General features: G+C 42.3%; 1 protein-coding gene across 1 annotated transcript; it reads right to left on the reverse strand.

Annotated features, from left to right (window-relative positions):
* Positions 1-78: 78 nt before the first annotated feature.
* On the reverse strand, positions 79-24,386 carry rnft1 (ring finger protein, transmembrane 1). The gene is made up of 9 exons (XM_029691159.1): positions 24,219-24,386; positions 22,721-23,187; positions 22,550-22,626; positions 19,217-19,317; positions 18,860-19,013; positions 2,098-2,256; positions 1,902-1,967; positions 1,591-1,692; positions 79-1,390 (listed from the first exon to the last, which is right to left on the reverse strand). The coding sequence occupies exons 1-9, from the start codon at positions 24,242-24,244 to the stop codon at positions 1,256-1,258; spliced, it is 1,287 nt and encodes a 428-aa protein (XP_029547019.1). The 5' UTR covers positions 24,245-24,386; the 3' UTR covers positions 79-1,255.
* Positions 24,387-24,863: the final 477 nt, after the last annotated feature.

Genomic DNA, 24,863 nt, shown 5'->3' on the forward strand with positions numbered 1-24,863 from the left:
TTAAACAGGTTTGTGTATTGTTATATGAGTGTAAATGCTCAGGGCCAATTATTAGTAGGCTATAATAATAAAAAATAAAACATTTTATATTTTATTTAATTTGTTGATGGAAAGACTTTATGGAAGAAAAACATGAAATGATTTCACTACATAATGAAATATGGTAGTAAAATAGATACATCCTTTTAAAAACCAGAGTGGAAGAATGCAACTGCATCATCACTTTAGAAAAATAATTTATGGATCAAACCAATCTCACAACAATCTTAGTTGTGTTGCATATTTGTCATCTGGAAAACAAATCTTAAAAAGCAGAGATCTCAGACTTAATCTGAAAATAAGAAGCCCCCCAAATTAATAACTTTTTAAATATCATCAACCTTTGTGTTTGTAATTGCTTCTCAACTTGTTGAGTACATTTTGTTCTTTAACCACTTCTGTCTATCCGGACTGCCTCTATCAGACACAGAATGGAATCCCTTTGCAACATGTTGGAACCTTTGCAAATCAAAGAGAGAAGTGTTTGAAAGACTGGGTATCTACCAATCACAAAACATAACACGTTTTTGTGTGATCCACATTTGTTCTAACTTTGGGAGAGACATAATACATCTGATTAAAATACTACTACAATTTAAATATCCCTCATGAACCCACCCCTATTTACAGGTAGAAGAAACCTCCAGGTCTTCCCTGACTAGCCTGGTGCCAGATCTATTTGTGCTGTCTTGCCCCCCTATGGTCATTGTCGTGACATTGACAATAAAGGTAGGAGTTGGCAAAACAGCACAAACTGATCTGGGATCAGGCTATTCCCTGACAGCTCTGTCTAATAAAGCCAGAGGCTGTCTGTTCTGTTCTTCTAGGCTGGCCATCAAAACAAAACATGATTAAATCAGATCATGATAAGAAAAGATAAATGTTTGAAAATAAAATGAACTGAAAATAGCAAAAGGGGCCATGCAGAGAGAGAACCAACTTCAGTCAGTCAGTTAGTTGTGTAGAAAAGTGATGGTCGGAGAGGGAGTTGCAGTAACATGCCACGGTGCTGAATGCATCCCAATCCCAAATTTTATGTGACCTTACTGAGGTTGGCAAGAAGTGGGCACAGCCCTTAATGAATGGAAGAACAGTATGGTCATCAGCTTCACAAGCCAATGAGGAGTGGAGTATTGCGGTCAATACAACTGTCATTCACACATCACAAACAGTGTCCATAAGTCATAGGCTCTCCACTTTCCATCATCTCTTTCTGTCAGTAGATCTGGAGGTAAGGTGTGGTGGCCCCGTCCCTCCACTTGTGGACCTTGTCTGTGATGGCCGTGCGACAGAGTGGACACGTCTTCTCCCGGTTAAACCACAGAGCAATGCACTCGTCACAGAAAATATGCTGTTATTGAGAGAGAGAAAATAAAACAAGCATCCTCAATCAAACCATGCTACAGTAAAGCACATACAGGCAGTACTGTATGTGTGTGTAGCCTCAGATACCAGGTTTCTAGTGTCTGGTAACTGGTTAAAGAGTAAAAAAGTACAAGTTCAAAAAAGTCTGCGATGTTTATTCTGCAGTAACGTGGTGGTGTGTCTTACCTGACACAGGAGGGCTCGAGGGTTCCTGTACTCTGCCTGACAGATAGGACAGATGTCCCCAGCCTCACTGCACTGGCTCCTGGTGGCTGCTGCCCCCGTGTGCTGAGGAGGAACAACAACACATGTTACCAACCCACACAGTCAACAAACAACACAGATCCAAACTCCTTACAAGGGTCCACATTATACTCACATGATCTATACATGAACAAGCTTTTCAGCATGTTCAAGACAAGTAGTCACTTGTCAGTCAACCCACATACCACCACTAAGAACATTTTTGACATGTTGATCTATTTAAAGTACTGTACCTCGCCACTGAGAAATAGCCTCACAGTTTTCTGGAAAGACCCCCACTGTCCATACAATCCTAAAAGCTGAATTGAAAAATAGTTTAGTACATTTAAACAAAAGGTGCAAATAACAAAGAATTTCCTCTGCTAAATGAGCCATTTTGAAGCATCCATTTTTGATCCATGATATGTGGTGCAGTTGTAGGTCAGCCACCTTGAGTATGAAGTAGACCAGAGCCAGCAGGACTCCCAGGGTGAGGCCAGTGTTGCCATCCACCTCCTGGTAGGTGATCAGGTAGCGGAACCAGAGGGGGATGGGGGCCACAGACTGGTACACCTGGCCCACCTCTTCAATCAGCATGTACCACCGTCCCTGGGGACAGCAAGTCATGAGTGAATCAATGCTTTCCCACCGTTGATCCCCTCCAAAATGGTGAAAGATCACACCAAAAATCAGGCTTTTTGTATTTGAACAATATGATTGGCTGTTCATTCAACCACGCTCCTCGCGAGTCACATCTTCTCGAGCACTGGAGCAGTACATAAATTGGCGTGTTCACACAGCACACGCAAGCTGTCCAGAGTAAAAAGAAGCACTCATCAATCCACTCACTGAGCTTATTCGATTAAGGGAAATTGATTCATAACAGTAAAACGTTCAACAGTGAACATACTAACAATAGGCTGGCTAGTGGCTACTGTTGATAGTCTGCAAAAGGAAAACAACAAAAAAATTAAATAAACACCAAGCATTCTTGATTTATATATACACTAGATGACTGATAGGGGGCTCTGTTTTGATGCCACCTCACCTCCATCGTAGCACTCCCCCACCATTGTAAAAACTTTTTTGGATGCTTAGCAGGGTATAGCAGGGTTTCGGTTATGAAAATGTGGTGCCAGACATTTGAATGGCAGCATTTTCATTTACAGGACATTTGAGAAATTTACAGGACCCATAGGCCTATGCATTGGGTGGGCAACATGATTAGGACGTCCACCCACGGTGCTCAGAATGACAGAAAACACATTTACATTATGGTAATTCATCTTAACAAAACATGCAAGTCCAGGATGCAATGACGTGTCCTTAACACGAAATTTGAAGAAGTTCGAATAACTGTCCACATTACTTTTCTTCAGCCAACCAGATGAGTAAAGAACAGAAAAATCACTAGTAAATTACTGTCCAAAAACAAACTTTTAAGTGGCATTGACCCAACAATGATAAAGAGTGAATATGCACAGTGTTTTCTCTTTACAGCAATAGCAATTTGCTTTCCAAACCTGTTTTTCCACAATTGAATTTTGAAATATTGCGATATGCCTGCCTGGGCCTCTTTTCACAGACAGTCGTAACTCAACAATCATCTATTTGGTATTTGCAGCGTGTGCAGCCTTTCCTTCCGACTGTAGGCAATGTGATTTAAAACAATCCATCTTTTTTTTTTAAAGGCTAGTGGAACCTAATGATCCTCTCTGGCCAAATAATGCTTTGGTAGCCTATTTTGAATGATTTTATTTATTTCTGTATTGACAGGAGTAAGCTAATTAGGCTATATAATTTTGGCAATTTAATTAAATTTACTGAGGGAAAGCATAGCTTCCCCTAGCTTTATGGACAGGCCGCCTATGAGCCAATGTCAATCTACTATACCCCATAGTAGAAAAGTTGACCTATTCTATTAGTCAGCTTGTCGAAAATTAAATAGCCCAAACAGACTCTTGAACAGTTGTGGGACGATAGATCCCAGATTCATACAACCAGTAGGCCTAGGCTATATATACTGCTCAAAAAATAAAGGGAACACTTAAACAACACATCCTAGATCTGAATGAAAGAAACAATCTTATTAAATACTTTTTTCTTTACATTGTTGAATGTGCTGACAACAAAATCACACAAAAATAATCAATGGAAATCCAATTTATCAACCCATGGAGGTCTGGATTTGGAGTCACACTCAAAATTAAAGTGGAAAACCACACTACAGGCTGATCCAACTTTGACGTAATGTCCTTAAAACAAGTCAAAATGAGACTCAGCAGTGTGTGTGGCCTCCACGTGCCTGTATGACCTCCCTACAACGCCTGGGCATGCTCCTGATGAGGTGGCGGATGGTCTCCTGAGGGATCTCCTCCCAGACCTGGACTAAAGCATCCGCCAACTCCTGGACAGTCTGTGGTGCAACGTGGCGTTGGTGGATGGAGCGAGACATGATGTCCCAGATGTGCTCAATTGGATTCAGGTCTGGGGAATGGGCGGGCCAGTCCATAGCATCAATGCCTTCCTCTTGCAGGAACTGCTGACACACTCCAGCCACATGAGGTCTAGCATTGTCTTGCATTAGGAGGAACCCAGGGCCAACCGCACCAGCATATGGTCTCACAAGGGGTCTGAGGATCTCATCTCGGTACCTAATGGCAGTCAGGCTACCTCTGGCGAGCACATGGAGGGCTGTGCGGCCCCCCAAAGAAATGCCACCCCACATCATGACTGACCCACCGCCAAACTGGTCATGCTGGAGGATGTTGCAGGCAGCAGAATGTTCTCCACGGCATCTCCAGACTCTGTCACGTGTGCTCAGTGTGAACCTGCTTTCATCTGTGAAGAGCACAGGGCGCCAGTGGCGAATTTGCCAATCTTGGTGTTCTCTGGCAAATGCCAAAAGTCCTGCACGGTGTTGGGCTGTAAGCACAACCCCCACCTGTGGACGTCGGGCCCTCATACCACCCTCATGGAGTCTGTTTCTGACCGTTTGAGCAGACACATGCCCATTTGTGGCCTGCTGGAGGTCATTTTGCAGGGCTCTGGATGTGCTCCTCCTGCTCCTCCTTGCACAAAGACTGAGGTAGCGGTCCTGCTGCTGGGTTGTTGCCCTCCTACGGCCTCCTCCACGTCTCCTGATGTACTGGCCCGTCTCCTGGTAGCGCCTCCATGCTCTGGACACTACGCTGACAGACACAGCAAACCTTCTTGCCACAGCTCGCATTGATGTGCCATCCTGGATGAGCTGCACTACCTGAGCCACTTGTGTGGGTTGTAGACTCCGTCTCATGCTACCACTAGAGTGAAAGCACCGCCAGCATTCAAAAGTGACCAAAACATCAGCCAGGAAGCATAGGAACTGAGAAGTGGTCTGTGGTCCCCACCTGCAGAACCACTCCTTTATTGGGGGTGTCTTGCTAATTGCCTATAATTTTCACCTGTTGTCTATTCCATTTGCACAACAGCATGTGACATTTATTGTCAATCAGTGTTGCTTCCTAAGTGGACAGTTTGATTTCACAGAAGTGTGATTGACTTGGAGTTACATTGTGTTGTTTAAGTGTTCCCTTTATTTTTTTGAGCAGTGTACATTTTTTTTTTAAGCAATGAGTCTGATGTAACAGATCAGAACCTTTAGCTTAAAATGTTGATAAACGATTATTTCTTAACATTATTAGCGCAGCAATGCACACAAGGCAGTAGGCTACGCGAGAATGTCCATTTGGCTACCGGATAATCAAAGAAAGTTGAAAACCATAGAACATGAGATAAATAAGCTACTGGTTTCAATGGCATGTGGAAGTCTTTATAAAATAATTGCCTCCACGGATATGGACGGATTTTGCCTAGACTACTTTGAAGCAAGGTAAAACATGCCTCATAATATGTAGTAAAACGTTAATGTTTCAAACAATTAAGGGCTATATGTTCTCAAAATGCTTACTGCCTCCAGCTCATTGCAAAGTGGTATGTGACGCGCTGATGAAGCCTGCCTTCCGTTGCCTACAGTATGCATATGAATGGCGAATAGGAAGCATGCTTCAATTATCAGTTGAGAAAAAAAATCGATTTTTAATACACACGATTGCATTTACAATTGTTGTGCAATGATTGGGCTTATAAAAGCACTGTCTGACAGATTTTCTGCCTAAATGCTCTGTATCTGTATGCTGTGCGTGTGTGATAAATAACGAATATAAACATTTAATTTAACAAAATTATGCAAATTAACCCATAGAGCGATTAGCCTTTTTGTTTGTTTATTTTACCTTTATTTAACTAGGCATGTCAGTTAAGAACAAATTATTATTTACAATGACGCCTACCCCGACCAAATCTGGACGACGCTGGGACAATTGTGCACCGCCCTATGGGACTCCCAATCACAGCCGGATGTGATTCAGCCTGGATTCAAACCAGGGACTGTAGTGACAGCCCTTGCACTGAGATGCAGTGCCTTAGACCGCTGCGCCACTCAGGAGCCCAAACCATGACGAGTCAAATGTATTTACATCAACTGGTATTTCCGTCAATGAGTAGGCAACAAAGCATTATGGGACTAGGATTTTTTTTCTTCTCCCAGCAATTGGCTGGTGAGAATTATTTTTGACAGTTTTTAAATTGTCCAAAAGCCGGCTATTACCGGCTTACAGAAATCCTGAGCTATATACATTAATGTATTATTGTCTACATTCATTTTTGCCACATTTATTTTATTACAGATACCTTAATGCATACTTTTAAATTATATTATGTGAGCTAAACATAAAAATAAAAAGGTATATTGAATAGTTTTCCTTAAAGTATAATTTTTTTGAGATGGCTAATGTTACTCTCCCCACTACAACAACAACAAATACTTAAATACATGTAATTTTGTCCTTGAAACGTTTAATTGAAATAATGTAGAATTCCATTATTTCCTATGGAGAACTGCTCCTACTGGGGAGTGCCAATATGGCCGACCGGTGGCTTCCAAGCCTCTCAATGGCCAATACATAGCATAAGCAATCCAGGGTTTATATACATCATTGAACCAGCGCAATATCTCTTTTGAAACGTATGAGATGTAAAAAAAAATTCTTCCCAAAATGACATACTTTAGAAACAAAAGAGAATGCAATTAATGTAATTCTAAAGAATAGAGTAATGACTTACATTGCTAGATTATATTACACAGATTTCTAAATAAAATAACAAAATGTAGCCTTTTACTTGCTGAATACAAAGGCAATGCCTGCCAACCTATCATTCCAGGATGGCGTAGCAGTCGGACGTGTTTGTCTTTGTCTTATCCCGAGTAAATAGTTGTTTTTTTTGTATATATTCTAATCTCACTTTCTATCTATCTACAAACTAAATATACTTTCCTGCAACCCGCCTCACCCAATGTGGTACAGATCTGCTATTTTTATTCCTTATAACTGGAACCTCCATCAGGAGCTAACCAGCTAACCAGCTAACTAGTCTTTGTTAGCCACGGCTACCGGTCTTCACCTTTAGCTCGGACAATACCTGCCAGTCTGCAACCGAGTGGCTACTGTTAGCTAATGCCTCTGTCCCGAAGCACGCACCAGTTAGCCTTGAGCTAGCCTCAAGCTAGGCCCATATACCAGCTAATTCTAGGGCTACAATGTCTCTTTTGCCAACTGGCCTGGACCCTTTATTGTCGACACGGAGCCCCGCCGATCCATCACGACTGGTCTGCCGACGTAATCGCCCGATGTGGTCTCAACAGGTTTTCCGTTGAGATGTCGCCGAAGACCCATCTGCTATCCCCAGCCTGCTAGCTTTCTGAACGACATGTCTCCCGCTCGCCTAGCGTAGTAGTGACTACCGAATGGCTCCTTGACTCACCTATTGCATTTACATTTACATTTACGTCATTTAGCAGACGCTCTTATCCAGAGCGACTTACAAATTGGTGCATTCACCTTATGATATCCAGTGGAACAACCACTTTTTAGAAGGATTACTTTATCCTATCCCAGTTATTCCTTAAAGAGGTGGGGTTTCAGGTGTCTCCGGAAGGTGGTGATTGACTCCGCTGTCCTGGCGTCGTGAGGGAGCTTGTTCCACCATTGGGGTGCCAGAGCAGCGAACAGTTTTGACTGGGCTGAGCGGGAACTGTGCTTCCTCAGAGGTAGGGAGGCGAGCAGGCCAGAGGTGGATGAATGCAGTGCCCTTGTTTGGGTGTAGGGCCTGATCAGAGCCTGAAGGTACGGAGGTGCCGTTCCCCTCACAGCTCCGTAGGCAAGCACCATGGTCTTGTAGCGTATGCGAGCTTCAACTGGAAGCCAGTGGAGAGAGCGGAGGAGCGGGGTGACGTGAGAGAACTGTGCTGTTCATTGGACCCTATGATCACTCGGCTACGTAGCTGATGCCCCCTGGACTGTTTCAATAACACGGTACCTCATTTTTTTTTTTTTAATCTGTCGGCCCCAGCCTCGAACTCAAGTCCTGTATGTATCTAACTTACCCCCTCTGCCCATTCATCGCCATTTACCCGTTGTTGTCTTAGCTCTCCCGATCAACACCTGTGATTTCTTTATGCCTCTCTCTGTCAATATGCCTTGTCTACTGCTGTCTCAGCTAGTTCTTATTGTTTTATTTCAATGTAGAGCCCTCAGTCCCGCTCAACTTGCCTTAGATACTGTATTTATTTATTTATTTATCTTGCTTCTTTGCACCCCAGTATCTCTACTTGCACATTCATCTTCTGCACATCAATCACTCCAGTGTTTAATTGGTATATTGTAATTACTTCACCATGGCTTATTTATTGCCTTACCTCCCTTATCTTACCTCATTTGCACACACTGTATATAGATTTTCTCTACTGTATTATTGACTGTATGTTTGTTTATTCCATGTGTAACTGTGTTGTTGTATGTGTCGAACTGCTTTGCTTTATTCTTGGCCAGGTCGCAGTTGTAAATAAGAACTTGTTCTCAACTAGCCCAACTGGTTAAATAACGGTGAAATAAAATAAAAAATTAAAAGGTAGCTCTTTTGTCCCACCCCCCACACACGCGGAGACCTCACTTCGTTTAACTGGCGCCTTCAGAGACAAAACCTCTCTCATCGTCACTCAACGCCTAGGTTTACCTCCACTGTACTCACATCCTACCATACCCTTGTCTGTACATTATGCCCTGAATCTATTCTGCCACACCCAGAAATCTGCTCCTTTTATTCTCTGTTCCCAACGCACTAGACAACCATGACCTTTAGCCGTACCCTTATCCTACTCCTCCTCTGTTCCTCTGGTGATGTGGAGGTTAACCCAGGCCCTGTAGCCCCCAGTACCACACATATTCCCCAGGCGCTATCATTTGTTGACTTCTTTAACCATAAAATCCTTGGTTTCATGCATGTTAACATCAGAAGCCTCCTCCCTAAGTTTGTTTTATTCACTGCTTTAGCACACTCCCCCAAACCTGATGTCCTAGCCGTGTCTGAATCCTGGCTTAGGAAGACCACCAAAAATTCTGAAATTTCCATCCCCAACTACAACATTTTCCACCAAGATAGAACTGCCAAAGGGGGCGGAGTTGCAATCTACTGCAGAGATCGTCTGCAGAGTTCTGTCATACTATCCAGGTCTGTGCCCAAACAGTTCGAGTTTCTACTTTTAAAAATCCACCTTTCCAGAAATAAGTCTCTCACTGCTGCCGCTTGTTATAGACCCCCCCCCCCCTCAGCCCCCAGCTGTGCCCTGGACACCATATGTGAATTGATTGCCCCCCATTTATCTTTAGAGTTTGTACTGTTAGGTGACCTAAACTGGGATATGCTTAACAACCCAGCCGTCATACAATCTAAGCTAGATGCCCTCAATCTCACACAAATTATCAAGAAACCTACCAGGTACAACCCTAAATCGGTAAACACGGGCACCCTCATAGATATCATCCCGACCAACCTGCCCTCTAAATACACCTCTGCTGTCTTCAACCAGAATCTCAGCGATCACTGCCTCATTGCCTGCGTCCGTAATGGGTCCGCGGTCAAACGACCACCCCTCATCACTGTCAAACGCTCCCTAAAACACTTCAGCGAGCAGGCCTTTCTAATCGACCTGGCCCAGGTAACCTGGAAGGATTATTGACCTCATCCCGTCAGTAGAGGATGCCTGGTTGTTCTTTAAAACGTGCTTTCCTCACCATCTCAAATAAGCATGCCCCATTCAAAAAATTTTGAACTAAGAACCGATATAGCCCTTGGTTCTCTCCAGACTTGACTGCCTTTGACCAGCACAAAAACATCCTGCGGCGTACTGCATTAGCATAGAATAGCCCCCGCAATATGGAACTTTTCAGGGAAGTCAGGAACCAAAATACATGGCTGATGTTCTGAAAGAGCTGCAAAACCTGGATCCCTACAAATCAGCTGGGCTATAGAATCTGGACCCTCTCTAAAATCATCCGCCGCAATTGTTGCAACCCCTATTACTAGCCTGTTCAACCTCTCTTTCGTATCGTCTGAGATCCCTAAAGATTAGAAAGCTGCCATGGTCATCCCCCTATTCAAAGGGGGAGACACTCTAGACCCAAACTGTTACAGACCTATTTCTATCCTGCATTGCCTTTCTAAAGTCTTCGAAAGCCAAGTTAACAAACAGATCACCGACCATTTCGAATCCCACCGTACCTTCTCTGCTATCTGGTTTCCGAGCTGTTCATGGGTGCACCTCAGCCACGCTCAATGTCCTAAATGATATCATAACCGCCATCGATAAAAGACAATACTGTGCAGACATCTTCATTGACCTGGCCAAGACTTTCGACTCTGTCAATCACCGCATTCTGATCAGCAGACTCAACAGCCTTGGTTTCTCAAATGACTGCCTCGCCTGGTTCACCAATTACTTCTCAGATAGGGTTCTGTGTGTCAAATCGGAGGGCCTGTTGTTCGGACCTATGGGGTTGCCACAGGGTTCAATTCTCAGGCTGACTCTTTTCTCTGTATATATATATATCAATGATGTTGCTCTTGCTGCTGGTGATTCTCTGATCCACCTCCACGCAGATGACACCATTCTGTATACTTCTGGCCCTTCTTTCGACACTGTGTTAACAAACATCCAGACGAGCTTCAATGCCATACAACACTCCTTCCGTTGCCTCCAACTGCCCTTAAATGCTAGTAAAACTAAATGCATGCTCTTCAACCGATCACTGCCCGCACCCGCCCGTCCAACTAGCATCACTACTCTGGATGGTTCTGACTTAGAATATGGGGACAACTACAAATACCTAGGTGTCTGGTTAGTCTGTAAACTCTCCATCCAGACTCACATTAAGCATCTCCAATCCAAAATTAAATCCAGAATTGGCTTCCTATTTCGCAACAAAGCCTCCTTCACTCATGCTGCCAAACATACCCTCGTAAAACTGACTATCCTACCGATTCTTGACTTCGGCAATGTAATTTACAAAATAGCCTCCAACACTCTACTCAGCAAATTGGATGTAGTCTATCACAGTGCCATCCGTTTTGTCACCAAAGCCCCATATACGACCCACCACTGCGACCTGTATGCTCTCGTTGTCTGGCCCTCGCTTCATATTCGTTGCCAAACCCACTGGCCCCAGGTCATCTAGAAGTCCTTGCTAGGTAAATCCCCGCCTTATCTCAGCTCACTAGTCACCATAGCAGCACCCACCCGTAGCAAGCGCTCCAGCAGGTATATTTCACTGGTCATCCCCAAAGCCAACTCCTCCTTTGGCCACCTTTCCTTCCTGTTCTCTGCTGCCAATGACTGGAACGAATTGCAAAAATCACTGAAGCTGGAGACATATCTCCCTCACTAACTTTAAGCATCAGCTGTCAGAGCAGCTTACCGATCACTGTACACATCTGTAAATAGCCCACCTAACTACCTCATCCCCATATTGTTATTTATTTTTGCTCCTTTGCACCCCAGTATCTCTACTTGCACATCATCATCTGCACATCTATCACTCCAGTGTTAATGCTAAATTGTAGTTATTACACCACTATGGCATATTTATTGCCTTACCTCCCTAATCTTACTACATTTGCACACACTGTATATATATTTTCCATTGTGTTATTGACTGTACATTTCTTTATCCCATGTGTAACTGTGCTGTTGTTTCTGTCACACTGCTTTGCTTTATCTTGGCTAGGTCACTGTTGTAAATGAGAACTTGTTCTCAACTGGCCTACCTGGTTAAATAAAGGTGAAACAAAAAAATAAAATACATTCATAAAGTTTGGACACATCTACATATTCAAGGGTTTTTCCAAATGTTTTATATTTTCTACATTGTAGAATAATAGTGAAGACATCAAAACGATCAAATAACACATGGAATCATGTAGTAAGCAAAAGTGTTAAACAAATCAAAATATATTTTAGATTCTTCACTGTAGCCACCCTTTGCCTTGATGACAGCTTTGCACACTCTTGGCATTCTCTCAACCAGCTTCATGAGGTAGTCACCTGGAATGCATTTAAATTAACAGGTGTGCCTTGTTAAAAATTAATTTGTGGAATTTCTTTCCTTCTGAATGTGTTTATGCCAAACAGTTGTGTTGTGACAAGGTAGGGTTGGTATACAGAAGATAGCCCTATTTGGTAAAAGACCAAGTCCATATTATGGCAAGAACAGCTCAAATAAGCAAAGAGAAATGACAGTCCATCATTACTTTAAGACATGAAGATCAGTTAATCCAGAACATTTCAAGTCCAGTCGCAAAAACCATGAAGCGCTATGATGAAACTGGCTCATGAGGACCGACACCGGAAAGAAAGACCCAGAGTTACCTCTGCTGCAGAGGCAAGGCAGGGCAGGGTCATGTTTAGAGTATTCATTGCAGTGTGTAACGCAGTGCAGCCTAGCTTGTTTTACACCATCCCAGCAGGGCAAAAGACTCGGGCTGAGACAAAATAATTTGGGGCTAAAGCCCCGAAAGCAGGGTCTGGTGACGTCAATGGACCATTTTATGCCTGTGAGCAGCGCTTCTAAAAATGAATCTTCAGCACTTCAATCACGGTGCCCACGGCTCATCAGCCAGGCAGTGTTGCTTGCTCACTATATATACAGTTGAAGTCGGAAGTTTACATACACCTTAGCCAAATACATTTAAACTCAGCTTTTCACAATTCCTGACATTTAATCCTGGTAAAAATTCCCTGTCTTAGGTCAGTTAGGATCACCACTTTATTTTAAGAATGTGAAATGTCAGAATAATAGTAGAGAGAGCGCGATTTATTTCAGCTTTTATTTCTTTCATCACATTCCCAGTGGGTCAGAAGTTTACATACACTCAATTAGTATTTGGTAGCATTGCCTTTCAATTGTTTAACTTGGGTCAAACGTTTCAGGTAGCCTTCCACAAGCTTCCCACAATAAGTTGGGTGAATTTTGGCCCATTCTTCCTGACAGAGCTGGTGTAACGGAGTCAGGCTTGTAGGCCTCCTTGCTCACACATGCTTTTTCAGTTCTGCCCACAAATTTTCTATAGGATTGAGGTAAGGGCTTTGTGATATCCACTCCAATACCTTGACTTTGTTGTCCTTAAGCCATTTTGCCACAACTTTGGAAGTATGCTTGGGGTCATTGTCCATTTGGAAGACCCATTTGCGACAAAGCTTTAACTTCCTGACTGATGTTTTGAGATGTTGCTTCAATATATCCACATAATTTTCCTGCCTCATGATGCCATCTATTTTGTGAAGCGCACCAGTCCCTCCTGCAGCAAAGCACCCCCACAACATGATGCTGCCACCCCCGTGGTTCACGTTTGGGATGGTGTCCTTGGCTTGCGAGCGTTCCCCTTTTTCCTCCAAACATAACGATGGTCATTATGGCTAAACAGTTCTATTTTTGTTTCATCAGACCAGAGGACATTTCTCCAAAAAGTACAAACTTTGTCCCCATGTGCAGTTGCAAATCATAGTCTGGCTTTTTTATGGCGGTTTTAGAGCAATGTCTTCTTCCTTGCTGAGCGGCCTTTCAGGTTATGTCGATATAGGACTCGTTTTACTGTGGATATAGATACTTTTGTATCTTCACAAGGTCCTTTGCTGTTGTTCTAAAATTCCTCAAACCTTCAAGTATTATACACCATTTTAAAGATAAACTTATTGTTAATCCAACCACAGTGTCCAATTTCAAAAAGGCTTTACGGCGAAAGCACACCATGCGATTATGTTAGGACAGCGCCTAGCCACAAGAAACCATACAGACATTTCACAGCCAAGGAGAGGACTCACAAAAGTCAGAAATAGCGATTAAATGAATCACTAACCTTTGATGATCTTCATCTGGTGGCACTCCCAGGACTCCATGTTACACAATAAATGTTTGTTTTGTTCGATAATGTCCCTCTTTTTGTCCAAAAACCTCAGTTTAAATTGGCGCGTTATGTCCAGTAATGCATTGTCAAATAACATCCGGTGAAATTGCTGAAAGCCAAATCAAATTACAGAAATACTCATCATAAACATTGATGAAAGATACAAGTGTTATACATAGGATTAAAGATACACTTCTTGTAGCCTAGTGGTTAAAGTGTTGGACCGAAAGGTTGCAAGTTCGAATCCCCGAGCTGACAAAGTACAAATCTGTCGTTCTGCCCCTGAACAAGGCAGTTAACCCACTTTTCCTAGGCCGTCATTGAAAATAAGAATTTGTTCTTAACTGACTTGCCTAGTTAAATAAAGTGTACAGCAATGTACAGCAATCTTTAAGTCATACCACAGATTCTCAATTGGATTGAGGTCTGGGCTTTGACTTGACCATTCCAAGACATTTAGATGTTTCCCCTTAAACCATTCAAGTGTTGCTTTAGCAGTATGCTTAGGGGAAGGGGAACCTCCGTCCCAGTCTCAAATCTCCGGAAGACAAACCGATTTCCCTCAAGAATTTCCCTGTATTTAGCGCCACCCATCATTCCTTCAATTCTGACCAGTTTCCCAGTCCCTGCCGATGAAAACCATCCCCAAAGCATAATGCTGCCACCACCATGCTTCACTGTGGGGATGGTTTTCTCGGGGTGATGAGAGGTGTTGGTTTTGCGCCAGACATTGCGTTTTCCTTGATGGCCAAAAAGCTCAATTTTAGTCTCATCTGACCAGAGTACCCTTCTTCTATATGTTTGGGGAGTCTCCCACATGCCTTTTGGCGAATACCAAACGTGTTTGCTTATTCTTTTCTTTAAGCAATGGCCACTCTTCCGTAAAGCCCAGCTGTGTGGAGTGTACGGTTTAAAGTGGCCCTATGGACAGATACTCCCATCTTCGCTGTGGAGCTTTGCAGCTCATTCAGGGATATCTTTGGTCTCTTTGTTGCCTTTGATTAATGCCCTCCTTGACTGATCCGTGAGTTTTGGTGAGTGGCCCTCTCTTGGCAGGTTTGTTGTGGTGCCATATACTTTCTATTTTTTAATAATGTATTTAATGGTTCTCTGTGGGATGTTAAATGTTTCTGCTAAAAAAAATTTGAAACCAACCCTGATCTGTACTTCTCCACAACTTTGTCCCTGACCTGTTTAGAGAGCTCCATGGTCTTCATGGTGCCGCTTGCTTGGTGGTGTCCCTTGCTTAGTGGTATTGCAGACTCTGGGGCATTTCAGAACAGGTGTAGATATACTGAGATCATGTGACACATATGGCACACAGGTGAACTTAATTTAACTAATTATGTGACTTCTGAAGGTAATTGGTTGCACCAGATCTTATTTAGGGGTTTCATAGCAAAGGGGGTGAGAATACATACGCACACACCACTTTTCCGTGTTTTATTTTTAGAATTTTTTTAGAACTTTTTTCCCATTTCACTTCACCAATTTGGACTATTTTGTGTATGTCCATTACATGAAATCCAAATAAAAATCTATTTAAACTACAGGTTGTAATGCAACAAAATAGGAAAAACGCCAAGGGGATGAATACTTTTGCAAGGCACTGTAGATGGGTTGGGTGACAACGTCACGAAAACAATGTGCACACTTCCATTGGGCATAAATCAGCCTGTTGTGATTCTGTATGGCCAGATTGCTAGCAAGAATGACACTGCCACATGGGGAATCATACCCAGCTAGCGCAGTGGATCTGGGCCGATTCCGTCTGAGAGTCGGGGCACTCGGCTAAGAGTCAGACTTGGCCGATGTCATGTGGGCTGAGTCTGGGCCGCCTTAGGCAGTATTACTTATGGCTAGGATACGGGGATTGAGCTCGGGCCGATTCCGGTGAGAGTTATCTGGCCCAAATGTATTACTTGGGGCTCGGGCCGATTGGGGCTACTCTCTGGCAGATGATTACGCTTTATATAATTAACATTTAATGATTTATTTTTCCATATTTTGTCATTGTTTCTGTGATCAAAAAATACAATTAAAATGTATATTAAATTAAGAGTCCTGTTTAAGTAGTAATTTAGTATTTTGATACTCAACTGATAGGCATTAAAAACTTTGAGGATGGAGCCTCCCGAGTAGCGCAGCAGTCTAAGACACTGCATCGCAGTGCAAACTGCGTTGCTTCAGATGCTGGTTCAATACCCGTGTCAGCCGCGACCGGGAGACCCATGAGGCGACACTCAATTGGCCCAGAGTTGTCCGAGTTAGTGGAGGGTTTGGCCAGCCAGGATCGCACTGTGGCGGGCCAGGCGCACGCACGCTGAAACGGTCACCAGGTGTACAGTGTTTCCTCCGACACCATTTTTTGGGGGGATGGGTGGGTACAATTTGTATGCTGTAAATGTATAATAGTCATATTTAAAATTACTAAAATTGGGTAATTTTGTATACATTTATTACAATTAGCATCAAGCCACTTCTGGGGGGGATTCTGGAAAGATGCCGGCAAAGTCGGCTGAATTCTGGTAGACGGAAACGGCCCGATGTACTTGGGCCGATTCTGGGCATTTTGATTCCGGGCCGAGTCCGACACTGGGCGGATTCAATCAGTTCCTGCCCCCCGGAAGAGGGCCGCTTCTGGGCCGATTCCTCATTGCTAGCTGGGTAAGTGGCTTATTTCAGCATGTTATTGATACCATGTCTTGTTTTGAGGTGTTTTGACTGATTTCATGTCAATGCAAATATGTCAAAAAATGTTGCTAACTAGCTAACCAACAACTGTAATGATGTATTTGAGACAAGTGGTCATTGTGCAAATGTATTTGTTTTCAATAAACATTGGAGACGAAATATAGCTTACAGATTAACAATCTAAGATGTGTTGCCACATGGTTGCACGCATTTCGATTTTGTTGCCAAAGCGAGAGAGAACACAGGTATTGTGGTTAGTGAAGGGTAAGACAGTTGAATGTTAATCAGGTTTAAGATTGAGTGAACTGCTAATATCATTAAGGAACAGAAATGATCCCAGATTTTACCTTAGCTCAATTCAGGTAAACATTATATGCCTGTTGTTCATATTGTGTGTGCGCGTACAGTATATTGCTTCTGTGTGTGTGTTCAGAATACTCCATATTGCTACAGGCACTGATACTATGCCGTCTCTGTAATAATATAGGAGAACCAGGGAAGCAGTACTTTAGACAGCAAGGAAGAGAGGGGAGCAGACAGGACAGAGCGAGAACACATGAGAACATAGAGGGGAGGCCAACACAAGACAAACAAGGCATATTCCTCTCAAGCCAGAGTAAGTAGTCCATGCTAAACATTACCTATCAAAAAAAGAAAGATGCCACTTCTGACATGTCCTGTGTGTTTAAATTGTTACACCTTGATATGTTCCCATCACTGAAGGCAATCATACAGGCCCGCGCTGACCATCCCAGTTAACAGCTATGAGAGATCTTTCAGTACATTAAGACGTCTACATACCTGGCTTAGGAGGCCAGTGACCCAAAATAGAATGCATCATGGCAATTGACAAAGATATACATACTAACACACTTGGGAAATGTCTAATCTTTATGGATGGACTAACATCCTAGTACTGTGTAATACAACTTGCAAACATTGTGAATATTTAGTTGGAGAAATGATTGCATGCTAGTATGTACATGTGTGTAGAATTGTGAAGTGTTATTACTACAGGGGTGTTGCAGGGGTTCCATTTGTTTTTTGTAGGTATAAATATTGTCCTGTAGCTAATTGACCTTGGAATCTGTGATTTATTACCACAAATATGATAAAATCCTGATTTTCAAGTGTATTTGGTGCCTGCGGTATTATTTCGGAACTGCACAGTGCGTGGAGCATGTCTAGCTCACATTAGTTAGCAGTAATGTGACCAACATCAACATGAGGCTTTTTTTTTTATTGCCAATAAAATATTGGACATGGTTTATGAAAACATTGCAACAAAATTATATACTTTTTTCAACAATTTTTCTTCATGGAGAATTACGATATAGTTATGCACTTGTATTTTGTACTTGCTAATAGATTTTAAAAAATATATTATTGACACCATATTCCATTGAATTAATATTAAGAAGTGTTAATTATTTGGCATTAGGAGAGTAAAGAGCATGGAAGAAAGCAGCGAGATATGCAACATAGCGTTATGTTTCTGCAAAATGTTCACTGCTAATGTGCGGGGCGCTTCATTTCGGTCGCACAGGATTCAGCCCCAGGTCTTCAGGGTTGAGCCCTGGATGATCTGAATGTCTAGTGACGTCCCTGATATGGTCTAATTTCCTTGAAAGTCTACTAAAGTGAGACTTTGTCCTTGTGTGTTTCTTGGCCATTTACACTTAGGTTGTTTTTCAATGTTTGAGTTTGCCTCAACTGCTAGCGAAGAAATATCTGCACACTGTCACTGATGGCTTGCTTGAATTCCCTCATTGCCACGGTAACCTCCCACCCTTAAAGGGACAGCAGGATATTTTGGTTAAAAGATTCAGGTCACTTTTTTTTTTTTTTTTGGAATATACCAGATCACTACTTACTAGTAATACATGTATTGTTTGAGAAACATTACAAAGCATGTCCATCTGTTTTTGTTCTTGTTTTTTTGTAATTATTGCAGAAAAATATTTTGGCTAGTAAAAAAAAAAAAACTATGAGTGGCTAGATATTTTTTATCTATTTGCCACAGTGGCTGGTGGACTAAATGTTGGTTTTAGGCCCTGATTTTAACTGCACCATGTCCAGGCCACTAGAAATTCTGTTCAGGCCAGTAGATTTTTAGCCAACGAGCCCGGCTGGGCCTTATCAAACAACTGGAGAGGGAGAGAGAGCATCCTTCCTTGCTTACCTGGGCTCTGAATGTCACCAGGTTAGATGGTAGCAGTAGGATAAGGCACTTGAACCCCATGAAGAAGAACTTGAGCATAAAGTTGGTGACGCCCACCGCCCATAGGACCTCCCAGAAACCCAGGGGCTCAACAGCTGGGCTCAGGAAAATTAGGCTGAGAAAGAGAGAGAGGGAAAGATGGATGAGAGGATGTGGATTACGTATTATGCTCCCAGTCCTGATGTTTTTAATGTTTGTCTGTTTTGTTTATTAATCATACCACGCTGTCAAGCCAAAGGCAAATTTCCACATATTGCGTATTATTATTTTTATTATATTCTAGTCTGCTGTGAGCATGTAAAGTAAGGGGAAACTTACCAATAGTAAAGTGACTCAGTGAGAAATGTGTAGTAAAGCAGAAGTGTGGAGGACGCCAGGAAGAGGAGCAGCCATACACACTCTATTTTTGACCGACGATCCTGAGGAGAAATACACTGAAGACGATCAGATTCAGATTTGAGTATAAATTAAAGCACTGATGTATAAATTGAGAATATACAGTACCAGTCAAAACTTTGGACACACCTACTCATTCAAGGGTTTTTCTTTATTTGCACTATTTTCTACATTGTAGAATAATAGCGAAGACATCAAAACAATTAAATAACACATATGGAATCATGTAGTAACCAAAAAAGCGTATATATTTTATATTTGAGATTCTTCAAAGCTGCCTTGATGACAGCTTTGCACACTCTTGGCATTCTCTCAACCAGCTTCATGAGGTAGTCACCTGGAATGCATTTAAATTAACAGGTGTGCCTTGTTAAAAGTTAATTTGTGGAATTTCTTTCCTTCTGAATGTGTTTATGCCAAACAGTTCAGTTGTGACAAGGTATGCAGAAGAAGTCCATATTATGGTTAGAAAAGCTCAAATAAGCAAAGAGAAACGACAGTCCATCATTACTTTAAGACATGAAGGTCAGTCAATCAGAAACATTTCAAGAACTTTGAAAGTTTCTTCAAGTGCAGTCACAAAAACCATCAAGCGCAATGATGAAACTGGCTCTCATGAGGATCGCCACAGGAAAGGAAGATCCAGAGTTACCTCTGCTGCAGAGGATAAGTTCACTTACCAGCCTCAGAAATTGCAGCCCAAATAAATGCTTCACAGAGTTCAAGTAAGACACATCTCAACATCAACTGTTCAGAGGAGAATCAGGCCTTCATGGTCGAATTGCTGAAAAGAAACCACTACTAAAGGACACACCGATAAGAAGAAGATACTTGCTTGGGCCAAGAAACACGAGCAATGGACATTAGACCAGTGGAAATCTGTCCTTTGGTCTGATGAGTCAAAATGTTAGATTTATGGTTCTAACCGCCGTGTCTTTGTGAGGCACAGAGTAGGTGAACGGATGATCTCCGCATGTGTGGTTCCCACCGTGAAGCATAGAGGAGGAGGTGTGATGGTGCTTTGCTGGTGACACTGTCGGTGATTTATTTAGAGTTCAAGGCACACTTAACCAGCATGGCTACCACAGCATTATGCAGCGATATGTCATCCCATCTGGTTTGCGCTTAGTGGGACTATTATTTGTTTTTCAACAAATAACAAACACCCAGGCTGTCTAAGGGCTATTTGACCAAGAAGGAGAGTGATGGAGTGCTGCATCAGATGACCTGTCCTCCACCCAATTGAAATGGTTCTAGATGAGTTGGACTGCAGAGTGAAGAAAAAGCAGCCAACAAGCGCTCAGCATATGTGGGAACTTTCTTTTTTTTACCTTTAAGAACAATTTCTTCTTTTCAATGATGGCTTAGGAACAGGGAAAGATGACTGATTTTTACCTTGTCAGTTCGGGGATTCGATCTTGCAACTGTCATGACATGGCCCTCTTTGGGTGCAGCGAGCACCATCCCCCTCTCGCCACCTCTCTCTCTTCCCCCTACACCCAGGCTCTGTTGAGCAGGTCATAAATTCCTAGAGGAGTTTTCTCTCTTCATGGCCAGAGTATAGAATGAGTTATCATAGAGAGAACAAAGGAACTTCTTCCACATCACAGAACTTAAGAACTGAACAATATCCATGTTCTCGAGATGGTATAAACGGTCGGTGAAGTAGCCAGCTACGAACTGGTCCGTTTTATACAATTTGGTGACCTCATGAAAGACAGTACAGCCACATTACCATAACTCTGTTTATACAAGAGTCTCGGTTGTGGGGCTTGCATCTAATTGTTGTAAAAATGAATGAGTAAATATGAAACTATTTGTGAAATTATGTGATGTGATTATAAACTGTTTAATGAAGGAAACTCCAATTGTCTTTGGGGTTAACTAGGTCATGGGCCCGCCCCATGAGCACAGACATTGACCTGGCGTCATGGGACAGCCCCTTTCTACTGTTACGAATATAACCCCCACCTACGAAAATCCTCTTCAGACCAAGCTTACCTCAATTACGAGAGGGCTAAGGTTTGAGACTAGACCAGTACCTCATCACAGAGGGAGTTAAGGTTTGAGTAGATTGCTGAATCTTTTAACCATACCACGTGGTTAAACTCTGAGACTATCGATCTGACAGAAGAGCTACTATTCGATACTAATTACTAGTCTGCAGCTAGAAATGATGTACCCGTGAATGCGAAGGCCGACAACCACCGAAACATCTATTCTATAACAACATTGCTGAATGTTACTCTGAACTATCTATTCTAAACACGGCAGAGAGAGAGAGGGCGGACAAACTCTCCAACAGAAACAAACTTTCCAACAGAGATCACGACGACACACTGAGCGTAAATATATTGATTGATTGCAATTATTCCCGAATTAGTGAGCGTTCATGTGCAAAGGATTAGCATTTCAATTGTTAGAATTATCAAGTGTGTAGTGATTCATTTGCGTAATTCCCACCTTTCTCAGTCTACATCCACTTCCCTTTTGTCTACCAAGCCGCCATGCCGGTTTAGCCACTAGGGCACATCCCCTATCATTTCCTTGTAACCATATGTACTACTGTTTGTTTATGCATTTCTGTGATTATTTAGTTAGTTAATAAATAAATGATTGAGACAATTGATGTATGGATGATTCAAAGTAAAGACTGGGTTCGTGCAGATAACCAACAATTTACGACGTTTGGAATGAGACTAACGTGAGGTAAAGAATAAATCATTAATTAGAAGACTAATTGATCAGATATTAAAATATCTGAAAGTTATTAGAGGAAAATTATAACTTTGTAATCTGAATATTTTCCTTGGTGCCCCGACTTCCTAGTTAATTACATTCACCTGATTAGTTAATCACGTAATAATAACTACAGAGAATTGATTCGATAAACTAAGTCTTCAGTTTAATGATGCCAAACACACGACACAACCTTCCGGTTACTAGTCCAACCCTCTAACCACTAGGCTACCTGCCGTCCATCAAGACTGTTGGAAAAGCATTCTTCATGCCAAGGGTATGCAACGTTGTCATCAAGGCAAAGGGTGGCTACTTTGAAGAATCTCAAATATATTTTGATTTGTTTAAGACTTTTTGGGTTACTACATTATTCCAAATGTGTTATTTCATAGTTTCGATGTCTTAACTATTATTCTACAATGGAGAAAATAGTAAAAACTAAAGAAAAACCCTTGAATGTGTAGGTGTGTCCAAACCTTTGACTGGTACTATATATTTTCTTCATTAGTGACTTACCTGAAGAAAGACTTGGGTTTGAATGTTCTTATTCGCATAAAGAAAAGTTGTAAACAAGCCAACTCCAACAACTAGACCTGCAACAAAGTCATGGAAGAGATGTAAATGAACCTTACTAGATAAATAGAAAAGTGTTCCTGACTGTATATGTTATTATTACCTGACACTTACCTAGGGCATGCTGGATGACTAGTTTAGCACCGAGGATAATTATGAAAGGAAGACTCTTCTGAACCCAGCGGAAGAGGTAGCGCAGTTCTGAGAACGAGGTGCTGGGCTCCCCTGACTCCAGATCAGCATCAGCTGGGTCTGTCTCACTGGGCTCACTGTGAGAGTGCTGGTGTCCCCCACCATGTGAATGGGAGTGGGAACTGGTTCTGGAACTGGCTCTGGACCTACGGGATGACGCCCCTCCTCCTCCTCCACTGGGCTCGCTGGAGAGAATAGGCACCCGGACTTCATCACTGGTCTCTGGGATGACAGAGTCCCCGGTAGCCCCTGCTGGTGTCCTGGTCAGTAGCTCTGGCTGTATAGTCAGGGACAAGCCATTTCCTGCCTGATGGGCACCCACCTCGCTGGAGTTAGGTTGCATCACAGTTGGTGATTCCCTCGATTTCAACGTTCTTCTGGAATCACTCCTTCAACAAATACATTGTTTGAGGTAAAGAGGAGAGACAAGAGGATATAGCTAGTTATAATGTGCAGATGCTAGCTGACGAGAGCGGGGTAAGTTGATGACAAGATATGTTCTCAAAACTGTAATGTTTACATTAATTCTGATTATTTCCAGGGATACACAACATCCTGAAATATATGTAGATATCGTTGTTAGACATAATACTATATTCCCCGTGATGGAGTGATGCTGAATGTAAAAAATAAAAAAATCGCTAAACTTAACCCACTCTCCCCTACTAGCCTAGACAGCTGCTTGTGGCAGCTAGATCTGCACTATCATCTCGAATGTATGTGCTTTCCCGGTAATACACTGGTGTCCCCCGTGCACCAGCTCGTACTTAAAGCATCCTCCATTCAGGCTACAAAGCATACTTTTCTTAATTAACTAGATTTAAATGGCAAGCCGACCAAAAAAACTGCAAAAATATGTGTCTTAAAACATAATTTTCCACCATCCCTTTCGGATTTTCGGGCAATTTAGGTTGCACACCGCGTTCAACCGACTATTGCGCATATCACCGGCCACCTCCTACTAGGCTACTCCCCTACTAGCAAGCTACAGGTTGTTGTTGACAGCTTAATAACGTTAAACCATTGTAATGCAGTCTAGCTAATGTTACTTGGGCTGGCTAAATTACAGTCAGAGATTCAGGACTGTGTTATCACCAGTAACATTATATCAATACCCACTTTTGTACCAGTCTAACAACTGTTTTCTCTTTTGTTTACATAAGGAGTGACAATTAGCTAACGTTTGGTAGCATTTAGCTAGCGAAACATAACTGTGTGACAAGCTGTCTGATCAACATTACAATTGACACTGACAGCTCTTTGGCAAATAGAGGCTGTTGACACTGATGAGTTTAATGGCAGTTACTATAGCTAACTGTATATTGTTCGTTAGACTTCAAGTGACAAATATTCTCTGTCAGCTAGCTAGGCTAACGGTATGTCATTTCATTAGCAATGCAAGCAAAAAGGCTTTAAGTACCTGTCATACTGAGTCCGGAGTTTCATGATAAGCCACCGTTCTCCATCTAATACGCAAAATTAACGAAAAATGTAAATAAAATAAACGATCTAAAAACAAGCTAAGCCATAAGCCTATCGTTTGGAAGACATCTTGAATACGACAGGCGGCAGCATCAGCGTCGCGAACTGACGTAAAATTCGTCAAAGACTAAAGAGAACACCAGAGAACCAACTCGGCGAAGCAGTCAGTGAATGGGAAATAGACAAATAGATTGTTTTTATATTTACTTCTAATGTGATGTAGCCTAAGCAACAAACATTTATCCCATAAATCAATCCCCTTCAATTAATTTTTGTTTCGTGAAGCTCTACGCCAGAAGAGCAGGTCACAGGCTCAGTGTCAGATATGTTTTCACCCCCTTTGGTTAAGTTTAGGGCTGAGGTGAAGTAATCTGATCCTAGATAAGCAACCACCTTGAGCGTCCCCCAGCTGCTGTAGGCTAGTTGACAACAGACATCACATTAGCTTAGTGTATTTCTGAGTGACATGTTGTATTGCGGACATATTTCCCCTGTGGCAATGTCTGTCAACTGGTGATGTTACAATATGATAAGTGCTTAGTTGAGTCATATTCAGAGCCCGCTATGTAGTTATTGTTCTCTG

This window comes from Salmo trutta, chromosome 15 (genome assembly GCF_901001165.1).
Source record: "Salmo trutta chromosome 15, fSalTru1.1, whole genome shotgun sequence".
Lineage (NCBI taxonomy): Eukaryota > Metazoa > Chordata > Actinopteri > Salmoniformes > Salmonidae > Salmo > Salmo trutta.